This window comes from Protobothrops mucrosquamatus, unplaced genomic scaffold (genome assembly GCF_001527695.2).
Source record: "Protobothrops mucrosquamatus isolate PMUCROS unplaced genomic scaffold, P.Mucros_1.0 scaffold_234, whole genome shotgun sequence".
Taxonomy (NCBI): domain Eukaryota; kingdom Metazoa; phylum Chordata; class Lepidosauria; order Squamata; family Viperidae; genus Protobothrops; species Protobothrops mucrosquamatus.
Window position 1 is genome coordinate 92,633 of NW_015386310.1, and position 17,344 is coordinate 109,976.

At 37.7% G+C, this 17,344-nt stretch overlaps 1 protein-coding gene across 1 annotated transcript; it reads left to right on the forward strand.

The window, feature by feature from the left end:
• The first annotated feature begins 952 nt into the window (after nt 1-952).
• Nucleotides 953-12,927, forward strand: WAS (WASP actin nucleation promoting factor). The gene is made up of 12 exons (XM_029286919.1): nt 953-1,066; nt 3,115-3,255; nt 5,241-5,327; nt 5,997-6,090; nt 7,379-7,433; nt 8,336-8,365; nt 8,487-8,645; nt 8,909-8,951; nt 9,997-10,150; nt 10,930-11,342; nt 12,083-12,188; nt 12,552-12,927. The coding sequence occupies exons 1-12, from the start codon at nt 953-955 to the stop codon at nt 12,602-12,604; spliced, it is 1,449 nt and encodes a 482-aa protein (XP_029142752.1). The 3' UTR covers nt 12,605-12,927.
• Nucleotides 12,928-17,344: the final 4,417 nt, after the last annotated feature.

Sequence of the window (17,344 nt, forward strand, 5' to 3'; positions counted from 1 at the left end):
ATATTTATTTCATTGTGAAAGAAATGAATCTGAAAATCCTCTTCTTGAGCTTCAAGCTTAGGTGATGTAAGGCTCTTTATGTGATTGGTTGTTCACTTTCTTTATTTGCTTTTCCTTTTCTATCTTGCTAAGGGCTACCAGATCTTGTCTACAAATATCCAGATAACTATCAGATGTCAGCAAAGATCTAAAACAGAACTTTCCCTCTGCTGCCTTCTGCGAGATGTGCAAATATTTGCAATCTAGACCAGGGGTCCCCAACCCCCGGTCTATGGACTGGCACTGGTCCACAGCATACCAGAAACCAGGCCACGCAAACAAGCAAAGCCCCATCCACCAGATGCAGGCAACACACAAAACCATGCTTCCTCCAGTCCACAGAAAAACCTCTCTAACTGGTCCCTGGTGTCCAAAAAGTTGGGGGCTGCTAATCTAGACCAGAGTGTTTTTTCACCTATTCCAAGGTTGCCAATATGGATTAGCAGCAGTTCTGCAAACTTTGAAACCAAATTTACAGTCTTATTTGGAGGTGGGAGTATTGTAGAACTTCCTGAAAGCAAATTCTTTACTCTATTAAATTCTAATCAGAAAAAAAATCGCAACATGTATATTCCATTTATGGGACAAAAATACTTTTTGCATTCAAAAACTATAGAATTGGTGTCTGAGCAATCTGTACTTTTTAAGGACAGTGTGGGTATTTCTGTGGACCAAATGCTTCTGTTTCTTAGAAGGATGGGCATTTTCAGACTCCTTCACCCACCTAATCTGCTCTGGTTTCTCTTTGTACTTCAGTTTCTCTCAGCCTTCAGGGTTGCCAGGCCTTTGAAGCAAGATAGAGAACTCATCTATCTCTGGATGAGCCTGGTGGTTTGTTAGCTTCCTGTTCAAAGAAGGCTTTACAATACGGAAGTTCGCTTTGTGAGAGCCTTTACAACCTGACAGGGCTGAGATGAGCCGAAGAACCAAACCTGGAGGCCGAGGACAGCAGGAAAATGTGTCTTCTTGCCTCCTTGAGGAACTTGAAAACCAGCAAGTGTTCGATCTTTTGGGCAGAAAATGCACGGTAATTCTTGTTATTATTCAAGGAAGGAAAGTCCACGGCAGAATGTAGAGTATTCCATGAATGGGAGAGAGAGAGAGGAGCTTGTCTCTGGGAAACTGGGTGATTATATGTTGGAATGTCATTGATGAATTAGGATGAAAAATAATTTGGAAGGAAGAGAGCCTACAGCTGAGCCAGTGTCTGATTTTCAGCATGATCTTCCCCCTAGAAAGTTGCTCAATGGATAAATGAGAACGTGCTAGAAAATTAGCAGGATTAGTAGCATCATTAATAATTCGAAGTTGAGAAATATAGAAGAGATTGGATTGGGTTGGCTTAGTGTAGAGAGAGATTTGCCTTATGGCCCCCGTGGCATTTACAGAATTCCAGTAAGTATGTCTCCTAAGAGTCAATTCCTGCTCATTACATATTTTAGTGTATTAATCAGTCTGAACATTTGCTTTATGGTCTCGCAGTCAGTAGAAATAACAATTGACTTGATCGAATTAGCTGACAACACTTTTGATATAGACTGTGGGAACCATTGGGAAATTTTCTCTTTGCTTTTTAAATCTCCCCCAACTTCCATGCAGAAGCAAGTGGGGTTTTTTTTTTTAATGCTGAAAACAACAGCTTGATGTGTTAAGAGACACATGCCGTCTCAAGGCAGGAAGTGGGGACAGAAAACCACTTCCTCAAAAGGCCTAGCTAAAAGCTCTGGCTAGTTAATGACACACTGCCAGTCCTCAGGTGGGGGGGTGAAGTCATAACCCCCCCCGCCCCTTTTCTTGCTGAAAAGAAGCCTAGTTCAAAACAATGGGCCAGACAACAGAAGAGGAACTATCCTTGGTCTTGGATGAAGTTGTCAAATAATATTTCCTTTACTTTGAATTATTTACTACATCAGGCCTCATGACTGCATGACAATATCAGTTTAATTGCTGTAAGGTCCTCGTAATGTATTTTGGGAACTGTAGTTTTGTGGGTATGCTAAGAATTCTCATTTGCCTATTCTGCCAGCTTCATAATTGATCTACCCGAACCGGGTATCAAAACATTAAACAACATTAAGGAATAAATAAACAGCATTATACACACGCACACACATAACCAGGATAAAAAAACCATAGCCAGGAATAAGAACAGTTCAGCTCACATTTTAAATCAAAACAAAATCTTTCTATTAGCTTAGTTTCTGATTCAAAGCATTGTTTCTTTTAGCTTCCAAAATATTCTAAAATATTGTTTGATTCCAAAATATATAAAAAAGTACAACTTGGATCCTAAAATAATGTGTAGCGTTACTTTCTGTCTAAAGTGCTCTGAAAGATGCCTAGTTTAGTTCAGTCTGGCTTATTTCCAGGTATATAAGCTTGCTGCTTAATCCTCATACAGGCGCTTTTGGAGAATGAGGGTGTCTCCAAACATTGCAAAATGGAAAGAATGGGAATTGGGCACTGGAAGAGAAAAGCATTCCTCCAAAACAATATTTCGGATGATTCCACTCACCTCCAGAAACTATTTTTACCATATTCATTCATTCATTCATTCATTCATTCATTCATTCATTCATTCATTCATTCATTCATTCATTCATTCTGTACCCTGCTGTAAGCAAAAAAGGCTCTTAGTGTGTGATGAATTGGATTTTGTATCCAAGTCAACCAGTGCCTCTTATTTTGCCATTGATGTAGAACAATTTTTCTCATCCTTGGCAATTTTAAGATGCGTCAATTTCAACATCCAGCATTCCTCATTCAGCATGCTGGCTAGGGGATTCTCGGAGTTGAAATAGACATATCTTAAAGTTGCCAAGGTTAGGAAATATTGGTACAGAGCAATTATTTTCTGAACTTTTCTAGACTTCTCTATGCATTATTCCCTTGTAATGTATATTGCTGTAGATTTTACAGTTTCTGTGATGTGAAATTCATCACATTTGTGACTGGATAATGCTTTCCCATTTTCCCCATTCCCAGTTATATCTGCTTGAAAAGACCAATTCCCCAGGTGTATGTCATCTTTGATCGAATTGGATGATTAATTTGTAACTTTCCCTCTTCTGATAGACCATGGTCACAACAGTGGCCCAACTCTTTCTGGCTTTGCCTCAGAGCAGCAGAAACTGGTCCAAGCAAAGTTCTGGAGTGCTGTGTTTCGTAAAGGATGTCTCTAAACGTTCTTACTTCATCCGCTTGTATGATCTTAAGGTATCAATGTTTTACTCCATTGTGATACTTCCCTGCATCTCATTCTGACCATAGGTACATATCTATTGTTCATTCATTGAAATGATGTTACCCAACATCTATTTTCTGGATATTTTATTACTAGAATTCTCAACCAGCATATTCTTGTTCAGACAGGAGAAAACTAAAAGCCATGCTTTAATTTGCATTGTTTTCTTGCTATTTTCTGCTAGTACTCAGATTTACACTGAATTAAGTAATAGGGTTTATTAGAAAGTGATTGAAACAATCTGATGTTTCTAAGTCAGGCAACCGAATGCACTTTCCTCTGCCAATCTGCGCAGGAAGCAAAAACAACTTCTTGACAAGCCATCATACTTGGCTGGTGCATTTTATTCAGCTTGCCATTTGACAAATTGTTCTGGGAATGCCCAAATAAAAGAGAACACCTGGTTGAATAACTAATTCTATGTGCTAATGAATGTATATAGGAATGCAGTTAGAAATAATTAGTACAATACAATGCAATGCAATATAATATAATACAATACATCTCTCCATAATAGGGAAGACCGAGATAATCTAATCTATGTCCCTGATGTCTACTATGCCTTCTGGACAATTATTGTCTATGGGGCAAAAATAAAACAACTGCTCCCAGTTCCTTTGACTCATTCTCTTAAGAGATTTGAACCAAACATCCTTTCACAAACATCTTGATCTAGACCTGTGTCTGATTTAAACACACAGTACTACTCTCATATTATCAAATCTTTTGTAAACATATGAAGAACAGCTGCAGGACTTGGGTTTGGCTAGTCTAAAGAAAAGAAGAAATAGAGGTGACATGATAGCAATATTCCAGTATTTGAGGGGCTGCCACAAAAAAGAGGGGGTCAAATTATTCTCCAAAGCACCAGAAGGCAGGACAAGAAATAATGGTTGGAAACTGATCAAAGAGAGAAGCAACCTGGAATTAAGGAGAAACTTCCTAACAGTGAGGACAATTAACCAGTGGAACACCTTGCCCTCAAAAATCATGGGTGCTCCATCACTGGAGATTTTTAAGAGACTAGACAGTCCCTTGTCTGAAATGGTATAGGTTCTCCTGCTTGAGCAGGGAGTTGGACTAGAAGACCTCCATGGTCCCTTCCAGCTCTATTCTATTCTAGATTCAATAAGATCATATCACCGAAATTTTGCAAACCTCAGGGTCTTGCCTGAGAATGCTGAAACCTCATGAATTACAAAGCAATTTTAAATGTTAATTATGAGCATCTCTTTTGGGGAGCAACTTGTGGAGAAAGCCTGGTGAATACTGTAACATCCACAAAAACCATGCATCTGGCTTACTGTTCATATATCAGATGTATTTATTTGTACATCAAAATATGTATTTGGGTAAGGAGATCTGATTCATCCCCATTTCTACATAGTGTTGAAATTGAAAGCATCAAGCACCATTCCCAACAGCATCATTCAGACATCAGAGCTGGGCTGCAAGAACCATTCTTCCAGATGCAGGCCACTAAATGGGGAGACAAAGGAATTGAGTTCTGCTTATCTATTATTTATTCCCCCTCTAAACATCTGAAGGCCAAATAGAATTACCCTCCTTAGGTCTTATTTCACATTCAGAAGTATGGAAATACAGAAACATAATTCTTTGCTTGCAAATTATGCCTGCTTTCACTAACTTCTCACACAAATACATCCAGATTTAAAATATTTGTACTCAGCAGTGGTTATACATAAATGGGAAGTCACCAGGGAATTCCAGAACTGTAGCCTACATGGGATGGGAGAAAAAAAAATCCTAGTGAAAAGACATGACAAACCACTTCCATTCTATTGCTAAAAAAACTTAAAGGTTGAATCCATTTTGGTTGTGACCTGGAGTTTAAATTGACGTGAAGGATACTTCATCTTTTTGACATTGTCTTAAGTGGGGGGAAACAGTCTGTGAATTAATAAGCATCTTTGCCTATTATTTTGTTTTGATGCAGCAGCAGAAGATGACCTGGGAGCAAGAGTTGTACAACCAGATGGTTTATGTTGCTCCCGCAACCTTTTTCCACACTTTTTTAGGAGATGTGAGTACTTGAGTATGGGTGGGTGAATCACTATGGACATATGTGGTCAGGCTGACATAGGACTCTGCGGAAGAGAAAAATCTAGAAGAGAAGCATCCATGCTTTTAGAAAACAAAGTCTGTCTTTGCAGTCCCAAAGGCAATACTTTAAAAAGATGTTGTCTGTGTAGGGTATTTTGTTAAAACTTTATAGATTGGCTAAAACAGAACAAAGAAGAGAAGACAAAAAGAAAGCAACGAACTACAGCAACAATAATTAAACATAAGGGTTTTTTCTTCCTCTAGGAAGAATGCTTGTGTGAATGAAATATTAGCTAACAGTTTCAATAAAAGCTTACCACATTTCATTGTAATTGTCCAGACATAATCCACATCTAGGAGCAACTCGCTTATAACGTCAGGTCTTTGATCCACTGAATAATCCACGGCCATGAATTTGTCTTTCCAATGTTGAAAGACTAGCTTCTTAGCAAAAAGAAGATAGATCTCTACAGCTGTTTTAAATTTAAATCTTTCTAATGCTTGCTTTAAATGGAAAGTTTCCCCCCCCCATATTTGTTTAAAAATGTATATCTAAATCCCTATCTAGAAATCTCTCAGGGAGGATTTGTAGAACTGTGATTGGGTTCGATGCCTTATCACACAAATGTTGTGCTGCATATGCTTGCAGGAGTGCAGTGTGGGACTAAACTTTGCTGATGAACAAGAGGCACAATCTTTTCAACAAATGGTGGAAGAGAAGATTCAGAAGAGGAACCAGAGGGGTAGGTGGAAGGTCCCTACCAGGAGATGTAGCTCCAGGGGATGCTTTTTGTCTGAATCCCATTTCTTCAGGCAATATTTGTCCTGTTCGAAAGATTATTTTGGTGAGAGACCCAGTCGCACCTTAGAAATTAATGCAAGTGAGGAGTTGTGTTTCTGGAGAAATATTACTCTGGGTATGGGTCTTTTGAGACCCTAGAATTTACAGAAGGGAAATTGATCATTAAATACTACTCCTTTAAAAAAAGTGAAAGCTTAGCTGCTTTTGGTCCTGCAAAATTCCAAATGCATTTTTTAAAAAGGGAAAATGGAAAGAAATTACAGTAAAGAAAATGCTTCCCTTTATTGGGAATGCAAATGTATTGCAGGCTGTTCAGAGCCCCAAACTGCTTTCTGCAGAATAATTCTGAAATTTAGGCTAATATCTCTACAGAAATATACTTGTTTTGCCTCCAGAAAAATACACACTTGGATTCTTTACCCCACATGGTGGTTTTGTAATGTTAGGATTCATACCGTATTTAATGCTAAAGTGATTTCTTCTTAACCTTCAGATCATCCAAATCATTCAGATTAAGAAGGAAGAAAACACTCCTCATCTGCCTCCGTTGTTGATATTCTTGGCAAATTTAAGATCATTGTCCTCTTTCGCTGATTACCTTATTTAGGGGTGGGCGTGGGATGAGGGAGTAGAGCCTGACTTCCAACCTGGACAAGAAATGAATGGAGCTCCTTACTAATGCTGTTGGGAACTTTTCACCCTGCAAGTCTCAGGTTCCTCTTGCTGTGATAGCGATTGCCTGAAATGCTTGAAATGCATAGTCTAATTGCTGTGGATGTCACTGAGCTAGATGGTGTGAAAGCCTCACTCAGTCTAAAAATGTTTCCAACTTTCCAGGACTGAAAACATATTTATATTCAGTGGTGGGATTCAGTCAGTTCGCACCAGTTCGGCAGAACCGGTAGCTAATTTTTTGTTGCCCAGGCCCAGAATGGACTTCCGGAAGTGGCATCCACACAGAGAACCGGTTGTTCACATATTTGAATCCCACCACTGTTTATATTGTCTCGGAATTCCAGGCTCTTAGGCAGGTTTCAGCAAGGATCTTGATAATAACTTGTGACAAAATTCTCCTGGTTTTCTTCAAGGAAATCCAACTGTGCCCAAACTAAATGGAACAAACCCTGTACTACTGTATTCAGACAGCCAAATCATTCTTGAAAGTTGAGAGAAAGAGCGTGAAACATTTTACTGTTAATGTTCTATATATTTTCTTTTCTGCTTTACAGATAACAGACAATTGCCCCCGCCACCCCCTCCAGTGAACGGCGGTATGTATCCCCTGTATTTTTCTCATAATCTGTTCATTATTTGCTTTTCGCAATCAAGCTCCTTTCTGATGTGTATCCGCTACAAATGCTGAGCGTGGAGTAGCCGTTAATGTCAGTAGGATGGCTGGGCAGAATTTCTGATAATAACAGTTTAGCTGTAAGTTGTACTTACTCTGCGTTTGCTCTCATTGGCAGAGAGAGTGGAAAATTATTGCTGTAAAGACAGTGGAATCCTAGAAAGATTGATTTGGAGCACACGGACAGCATTGCTGGTTATGAGAAGTTCTCAGCCAGTCCAGTTTTAGAAAAGACCATTTCAATGCAAAAAATTGGCCGGGAACATTTGACACTGAACTATTTACTGACCATCAGTCTTTTTGCTTTTATTAGATAGAAAAGCAACTTTCTCACGGCCCCCACTTTCTGGAGTTGATATGAATGGTAAGCATTCTGGTAAAAGTTGGGTTGCAGACTTCTGAGGGCACATATGCTTTTTATCTTAGAGTGTATATCTACAGAGCACAAAAACATGAAACAGCTTTCTTTAAATTGTTCTTAAATGTATTGGGACTATGAATTTAGCACAGCTGGAAGAAAAATTGATGTAGATATGTAACAAACTGCAAGTATACACTAGGAAAAACAGTCATTTAAAATATTTCTAGTAAAAGAGGTTTTTCGCACTTTGTTTGAAAATATCCAAAGAGGTACAACAGGCGTAGGCAACCCAAGAATCTCCAGATATTATTGGACTTCCAACACCCTTAGGAATAACGATGATGAGTGAAGAAGCTGAGGGTTCAGCATGTTCTGAATGCTAATGGTTACAAAAATGTGTGAGATACATTTTCCCCTTAAAACTGTTTCCCCATAAGAGCTCCTAGATTTGCTTAAATTTCACAACCAATAACATAGTCTGGTTGAGGAGGGAGGGAGGGAGGGAGGGAGGGAGGGAGGAAGGAAAGATTTTAGTGAGTTGTCAGATGTTGTGATGGTAGTTGCAAGAAAGCTGATTGTTCTCTCATCCTTGTCTTGTGTTTCCCAAAGGACCTTGCTCACAGCCAAATTCCCCTTCCTCTCCAATGTCTCTGGCAACTGTTGATATACAGAATCCTGACATCACTTTTTCCCGCTATCGTGGTCTCCCAGTCCCAACTGCGGTAGATAAGAAGAAGGGCAAAAAGAAGATTTCTAAGGCTGACATTGGTGCTCCTTGTGGATTTAAGTGAGTCCTTCTAGAGCTATGTAGATTCCTCAGTCTCTTTGGTAGGGTTCCAGATTGACAAAGAGCCAGCTGCCCCATTCCCACTGAGCATGGAGCACCTAAAAACTCTGCATTTCTCTCTGTTTCCAAGTTTAGATGGCCAACTAAGTGTATCTTTTCTGCCAATCATTCCACTGGCCATGACATCAGTCAAATCCAGCTCTGTGATGGAACAAGGTTGATGGTCTTCACCTAACTGGATGTCTTCTATGATTCCTTTTCAGGCACATCCAGCACATTGGATGGGATCCCAGCAGTGGATTTGATGTACGTAGCCTTGGCAATTCAATTTGAAAGGATATACGGTAGTTTTCTGAGGGTTCTTGGATGTGAGATTAAACGTTTGAGTTATTGCAGCCCAATTCCATTGTTTTATGTGTGAGTTGCCCATTTACCCCATGCATGAGTGGCAGTCATGAAGCACTCTCTCTTAGTTTTTGCATGTACATCCAATTTTAAAGTTTCACTGGATCCAATTGCTGTGCAGCCATGATAGACTGCTGCGAAAAAGAAGACAAAGTAAAACTGGCTTACAACTTAACAGGAGGAACTGCTCTCCTTAATACTCAGTTCAGTAGGGCAAGTGTGAACCAGAGGTTTCTTTAATACTAAGGAATTTCCCTGGGTCTTAAGTAGTCTGTTAAGTAGTCTTTAGTACAGCTTGTGCTCTTCATTTCTTTGGCCTCATTTGGATGCTGGAACAAAAGGTGGAATAATGGAAGAAAGAAGGGAAACAATTCATTCCTTTCTTCCCTCAGCTACCTTCCATGTTGTCTTTCCCCTTCTATGAGCCATTTATTATTTTCCTTGCAGGAGTTATCTTTCACCTGCCCCTGCCCCCTGAAAAAAACAACTATCAGGAACTCTGCATAGCAATGTGTGTGTATATATATTGGGAGTGGTGATATATAGGGTGAGGCGATGTTGCCAACTAAGAGTCAAAGTAAAGATTAAAACCACCATTTTTACTACCATCCATCGTATGTATGTATGTATGTATGTATGTATGTATGTATGTATGTATGTATGTATGTAAGTATGTATGTATGTATATATGTATATTTGTATGTATGTTGTATTATTTATGTGCTAAATATGGCTCAGGCTTTAGGACCATTTGGTTACGAGGGTTTGAGATAATAATTGGGGCTCCTGTTTGGACTGGGATTTCCTTATCCCTTCTCTCCATGTAATTCCATGTTAAGAATTATCATATAATATATACTTGTCCTGGATCATTTTTACTAGCTTAAAAAGGCTGTTGTTAAACTATCATCCTCATGAATACATGTTGACATATTTTTTATTTCAGTTGAACGATTTGGACCCTGATTTGAAGACATTCTTTTCTAAGGCGGGAATCAGCGATGCTCAGTTGACTGATGCTAAGACTTCAAAGATTATCTATGATTTCATTGAAGGTCAAGGAGGGTTGGAAGCTGTCAAGGAAGAACTGAGACGACAAGGTGAGTTGCTGGAGCAGAAAAATATATCTGATTCACAGGTGACTTTGGTCCCCTTTTTTACTTGATTTGAACCAATCAGTGGTTTCATACCCTGGCATTTATCAGTAATGCCACCTACTGAAAGATGTGCATATCTGAGTAAATGGTCTGGGTTTGGATGGACTGATTGATAAAAGGAGTAATTATATTAATCTCTATAGTAAAAATAAAAAGGAATCTTGGGATACTTTAGAGAGCAATTTATTTATTTTTTTCAATTTATATAGCCACCCATCTCTTAATCTGGCCAGCTCTCATAATTAAAAATAGTCACAGTATGTGAAACAGAACCACATTCTTTATAAATGATATTTTATACATGTTTATGCATGTTATTTTAAATTAATATTTATATTTGAATTCACTTTATAGAGTCAGACCAATCATCCACCTAGCATAGTCAGCTGTGAATGGTAGTTAAAGGTAAAATGCTTTTGAGATTGATGTTGATGTCCACACGGGTACAACCATGCAGATTTCTTAGAACAGTGTGGAAATATTTATATAGAATGGTCACAATCTGTACTTTTTTATATTTCTTTGGCATTTGGAATTTATCATTTTCTTATTTGTCTGGAATGATCTTAAGAAAGCTTATTATGCATCTGATGATGTTTGTACCCAATGTAGACATGGTAAAACCATTTTGTCTTTATACAGAACATTTGTTGTTTTTTTCTGATTATTGTGTGATTTAGCACTCCAGTATCATGAATTTGAATATTCATTTTTTTTTTCAGGTCCAAGTCATCCCCCACCCCCACCCCCACATCGTGCGAGCCCTCATCCCCCAACTAGTGGGCAAGGCCGAAGTGGTCCTTTACCACCTCTCCCAGGTGCTCCTATGATATCAAATAGGGGAGATGTCCCCTCCCCACCACAATCTTCTAGGCGACCTCCCTGCCCCCAGGGGGGACCACCTCTACCCACTTCACGTTCTGGATCACATCCTCCTCCACCACCCCCATTAGCATCAGGCCCACCTCCACCACCACCCCCTCCACCACCCCCTCCTTCATTCCAGGGTTCTGCACCATGCCCCCCTCCTCCTCCTTCTGGAGGGCTTGGATCACTGGGGACCCAGCCGCCTGCTATCTCTTCAGGGCGTGGTGCACTGCTGGACCAGATACGCCAAGGAATACAGCTCAACAAGGTGAGATGACCTTGTTTTAAATTATATTCATTTATTACTTTTATTATTATATTAATTTATAGCACAGTTTTCTAGTTATTTTGACTCTCCAGGCAGCTTATAAACAAGGTAAAATTTCAGAATAGAAAACAATAACATAAATGCAATAAAACTAAACCAAAACTAAAATCAGCATTAAAAGTATATCTAAAAGTTGATTGTTGTATATCTTTGGGAAATTAGCAAATCAAAGGAAAAATGGTCTAATCTTCTTCACCTAATATCTAGAGTTCTAGATAGAGGGAATATTTATATATGGAATTGTATTTAATTATGATACTTTCTCTATTGTTTGCAATCTGAGTTGACACAAGTTTAGCATATTCCCGAGAAAGATGCTTTAAAAATAATGAGATTAGCACTTATATCCATTTATGTAATATCAATTTATACTAGTTCAGTTTTCAATAACCACACAAAGAACTGGAAATTCTTAGTAAGGGTTCTAGAGAGCTTCAGTATAGGAAGCCCTATTTAATATCATTATTAAGTCATTGGGAGACATTGGACCAATTACGGTACTCCCTCTCAGCTCAACTCACCTGAGTGGTACTTGCGGGGAAAATAGGAGGAAGGAATATTAGTTACGTTCACTGCCTTGAGCTATTTGTAAACAATAATAAACACAGGACAAAAGTAATAAATAAATACATATATAAATAAACACATAAATATATGTATGTATTTTTCCTGCATTTTAGACACCCGATGTTGTGGACTCTCCACCTTCCATGCAGAGTCCTGAAGGCCTGGTAGGGGCTCTTATGCATGTGATGCAAAAGAGGAGCAAAGTCATTCACTCTTCAGGTGAGTCTTGTATACATCCATATGATATTTCTTTCTTTCAGGCTTATACACTTACATATAATTTCTCAAGGTTCCAAAAGTTCAGAGCTTTGTGATTATTTGGACTGTAAAAACAAAGCAAAGCTCTGAGGAAGATCCAGGGCCATTTTGTGGGAAGTTCAACTTCAAGTCAGGCTGCGTTACCCTGGTGTTGGATCAAAAGACATAGGGATCAAGACAACTGAAATGAGTGTTGGAGAGGGAAATCTGTTTACGCACATCCACATATACTTCTGAGAAGCTGTTGTGCTGACATTCTTGAAATGCTATACAGCTTTGGGTTCCTGTTCTATTGTATTTTTCTGTTCTACTGTATTTTCATAGATGAAGGTGAAGACAATGGCGATGAAGATGATGATGATGAATGGGATGACTGAGCCTAGAAATGCACCCTACACGAAGTTTGATCCTTCTTTCAACCTGTTGCCAGAGGCATTTAATTGGATGATGACTCTGCTATAATGCTCCCCTCCCCATCTCTGCAGATACTTCTGGAATCCCAGTAAGGCAGAGGCAGCTCTGCTTTAATGAGGGCAGCAAAGGGGTTAATTTTTCCATCCTCCTTTTCAAAATCACTTAGGCCTAAGCATATTCTCCTCCCCCACCTGTGCACCTGGATGCCTTTGACAGTTTTAGAAAGTAAGATTGTAATCCTCTCTCTTTCAGCCCTCCAATTTTGACCATTCATAATCTCCTGCATTTTTTTTTTCTAATAGTTGTATCATCTTTCAGCCAACCGTTTCCTGAACCTTTCTTTTGCTTACCTAATTGTGTTTCCCCCCCCCAAGTTTTGATGCCCAAATGCTGGCATGAGAATGACAAGAATGTAAGAAAGTTCTTTTTATTTTTATTTTGAAATAAAATCCTTTTATGTTGTTAACTCATACTGAAACTTTAATTATTTAAATTGCACATCTTTCAAAAGAATGCTTTGGCACTAGAAGGGGAACTGACTTCTATTCTTTACAACAAACATATGCTTATTTACATTTTACCAGCATGATAACACACACACACACACACACACACAACACATACATACATGACACATACGTACTGGCAATTATAGTATTTTCTTTATATATATACGTATATATATTATTAATTTTATAGGGTTAGGGTTTTTATAAAATAACATTCTTAATACTTAGCAAACAGCATGTTGTCTGGGTTCATGTATTTAAAAAGTAATGAGTAATAATTAATTTCTATATTATCATAATCAATATGTTACTTAATCGCTCAAAGTCTTCTTCTTACTAGTATATATTTAATGTTACATAGTACATATTACGTTCCTTTCTCTCTCACTTGTTTTTCTAGCCATTGATAAAAATTATCCCATGTTCTAAAGTACAGAGTCTTCTTTCTCTTTTATCTTTAATGTCAATTTGTCAATTTCTGCACAATCTAAAATTTTCTTAATTAGTTCTTCTTCTGTTGGTAAGTTTTCATTTTTCCAATATTGGGCAAATACTATTCTTACTGCAGTTAATACATGTAAAATTAAGTATATACAGTCTTTCTCATAGTTTCCTCCTATTATGCCTAACAGAAACAATTCTGGCTTAAAATCTATATATTTTTTAGTCATTTTTCTCTAACCATACATGTATTTTTGACCAAAATCTTTTAGCTTTAGGGCATGTCCACGAGATATGATAATAAGTACCTGGATTTTGTTTACATTTCCAACACTTGCTCGACGTATTTTTAAACATTTTCACTAATCTCACCGGTGTTAAATGCCATCTGTAAAACATTTTATATAAGTTTTCTTTATAAGCCACCACTTTCGTTAATTTAGCGTTTCTTTCCCATAAACTTTGCCAGTTTTCTAATTCTATATTATGTCCAAAGTTCTTTGCCCATATTATCATTGCTTCTTTTACTTGTTCCTCTTCCATCGTTAAGCTTAAACAAATATGTATAGACTTTCTTAATTAATTTTTCATCTGTTTTTAACAGTATCTGGTCAAATTCTGTCTGTTCTTTATAAAATCCCGTTGTTTTAGCATCTTTTTCATATCTCATTTGAATTTGCAAGTATGGCCACCATGATAAATCAATACCCTGTTCTTGTAAATATTGTGTCTTTCAGTTTCCCTTCATTGTTCAAAATATCTTGATAGGTCACAACTTTCTCATAGTTAATGATACACACACAAACACACACACACATAACACATACATACATGACACATATGTACTGGAAATTATAGTATTTTCAATGGATTTGATTCTGAGGTATTCTTTTATTCCCAAAAGAGGGAATGATTTGTCAGTTCTCTCCTTAAACCAGCATTCCGAGGTCTTAGTGGTTTTCCAGCTACTGGATTCAAATGAGCACAGACAGAAGAGGTTTGCTGTACTACCTGAGGTTATAGAAACTGTTTTCTGAATGGTAGCAGGCTTGGAATGGGGCTATTGACTGAGAATAAGAGAAGATGGGAAAACTTCATTTCATGCATTGTTCAGAAAAAGGAAATGTACTTTTATAAGAATGTGTTTATTAGACTAAAAATAAAAATTAATTCTAAACTTAATTTGAGTCAACTACTTTTTTAAAATATTGGCTGAAATTAAATAATCTAATTTCATGAGATTTCAGTTATCTTGTATATTCTCTTCTGATATAAGATTTTGGCCATTTAAAAATAGTTTAACTGTAGAAGAAATTGGATATTATTAAGGCATTGGGATATTCTGTTGCTGAACCCTTATCTAGCTCCTTACTGTAAATTCAGGTTCAATTTTTGAAATTTTGGCATCATGGAGACTATTTAGACCAGTGGTTCTCAACCTTTTTAATGCCTATACCGGTCATAAGTCGAGGACTAAACCGGTCGTAAGTCGAGGACTACCCAACCGGTCGTAAGTCAAGGACTTTCCCTGCCGGGGAGCGCCGTACATGCGTGGTTCCGCTCCCTGCGCCAGCTGAGGCGTAGCTGGCAAGCGGCAGAGACGGAGCAGGCCGACCACCAGCTGGCCCAGCTCAAGGGAGGTAAGGCACCCACCGGAAAAGGGGAAAAAAATGGCGGACAGCCTTGCTTGGCGACCCCCGTGAAATGGTCGATCGACCCCAAATGGGGTCGCGACCCATAGGTTGAGAACCGCTGATTTAGACAATGTAAACAACCATCACAAGATTCTTCTTTTTTTTTCAATTCAAATACACCACAATTTAAATCTTTGGAGATACCTCACAGTATTTAAGTTGTAAAGAAACACCTCTTTTCAACCTAATATAACAAAAAATCTTTGAACACTCAGATTTACAACAGGATTCCATTTTATTTTCTGTCTGTCACATGGCATTAGTCTCAGAGTGCTGAATTCTTCTAGATAGCTGCTGAGAATATAGCAATTTATTCATAATTTTTACAGTTTAGAAGATAATGCAGTTCTAATACTGAATGGTAAATATAACTATCCAATTTTGCAGTGTCTAAAGTCAGATCCGGGAGTTAAAAAAACACAAGGACTTAGAAATAATAACTCAGAGATCAAAAGGTAACAGAGGAATGGAGCAAGATTGTCCTGACCAATGGAAAATGAGTTCCAGTTCAATGTTGGTTGAGGCATTTTAAAAATGGATCTTGGTACTCATGAGACCAAGCTGGGTGGGACAAATTAAGATTTCATAATTATTTGAAGAGATGGTTGAAGAATGGGGAAATCAGACTGTATTATTTCACAAACTTTTAGTAAAAACATGGATTGTGATGCAAACAGATAATTGTGGTGGTGATTTGGTATCTGAATCCTTATATATGTATAGGATTCTACCACTACCATCCGCCCCCAAAACTGGTAAAGGAACCAATTGGCTATATTTCTTCTATAAGATTTAAAAAAGAACACAAAATGGGAAGCAGCATTTCTCCAGGGCAGATTTCCCCAGTCTGATGCCCTTTGTATGTATTGAATTGCATTTTTATTAGTCCATTATAATATTTAACTGTGTAATTTGAGGAAACAGTACAAGTTTTATGCTAATAATGTTTGATAGTTTCAAATTGAATAAAACTTCTTTAGATGTGACTTTATTTTGGATTTGAGGGCAAAAGAGGCAATCGTAGTGGTACAAATAGGAAACGTCAGATTTAATGAGTTAATGGCTTGAGCAGTACTCTTTAGATTTACATTATTAGGTTTAGGTTTATTTAAATACATGCAGCTCATCTGAATACACAAGTGTATGGAAATGCAACAGCATGCTATGGTGGGTTAAACAACGGAATATCAAATACCAGTATATTAAAATATAATACTATCAGTAATATAATAAATGTACTATACCAACAGGATACAAATGTTCCTGATCAAAAATTGCCCAAGAAGTTAGATACACCATCCCCATTATCTTTGTAATTGTAACAATATTCCATGAAAAAAGATAACCAACTGGTCAAAATCCAACAGATTTGGGTTATAAAATAGAAGATTTAGAGAAGCCCTGTATGAATGTGAAGTAAGGTGTGCATTTACAAGTAGTCCTTGACTTACAACAATTCATTTAGTGACCATTTGAAATTACAAAGCACTGAAAAAGTCACTTATGACGGGTTTTCACTTATGATTGTTGCAGCATTCCCATGGTCACATGATCAAAATTTGGAAGCTTGGCAACTGGTTCATATTTATGACGGTTGCAATGTCCACCTAGGGTCATGTGATCACCTTTTGCAGTCTTCTGACAATCAAAGTCAATGGGTAAGTCAGAATCACTAAACAACTGTTACACTAATTTAACAGTTGCAGTCATTCACTTAACAACTTGGCAAGAAAGATTATAAAATGTGGCAAAATTCACTTGACAACTGTCTCACTTAGCAACAGAAAGTTTGGGCTCAATTGTGCTCATAAGTCAAAGATTACCTATATAGCGTAAACGTTTCTCTATTCTATACAGAATATTTTGTTTGCTGCTTTCTGCCTACAATACTATTTTGCAATACTAAGTTGCTACCAGACAACTTTTAGTAATTACCAAATATTATCTTTGTTAATAAAAGATATTTGATGGTTTTATTAGAATTGGACACAGAAACTGAATTAGTTAAAGATTGTATGATTAAATGGGCTCAAAATATAGGAGAAACAATACCTATGGA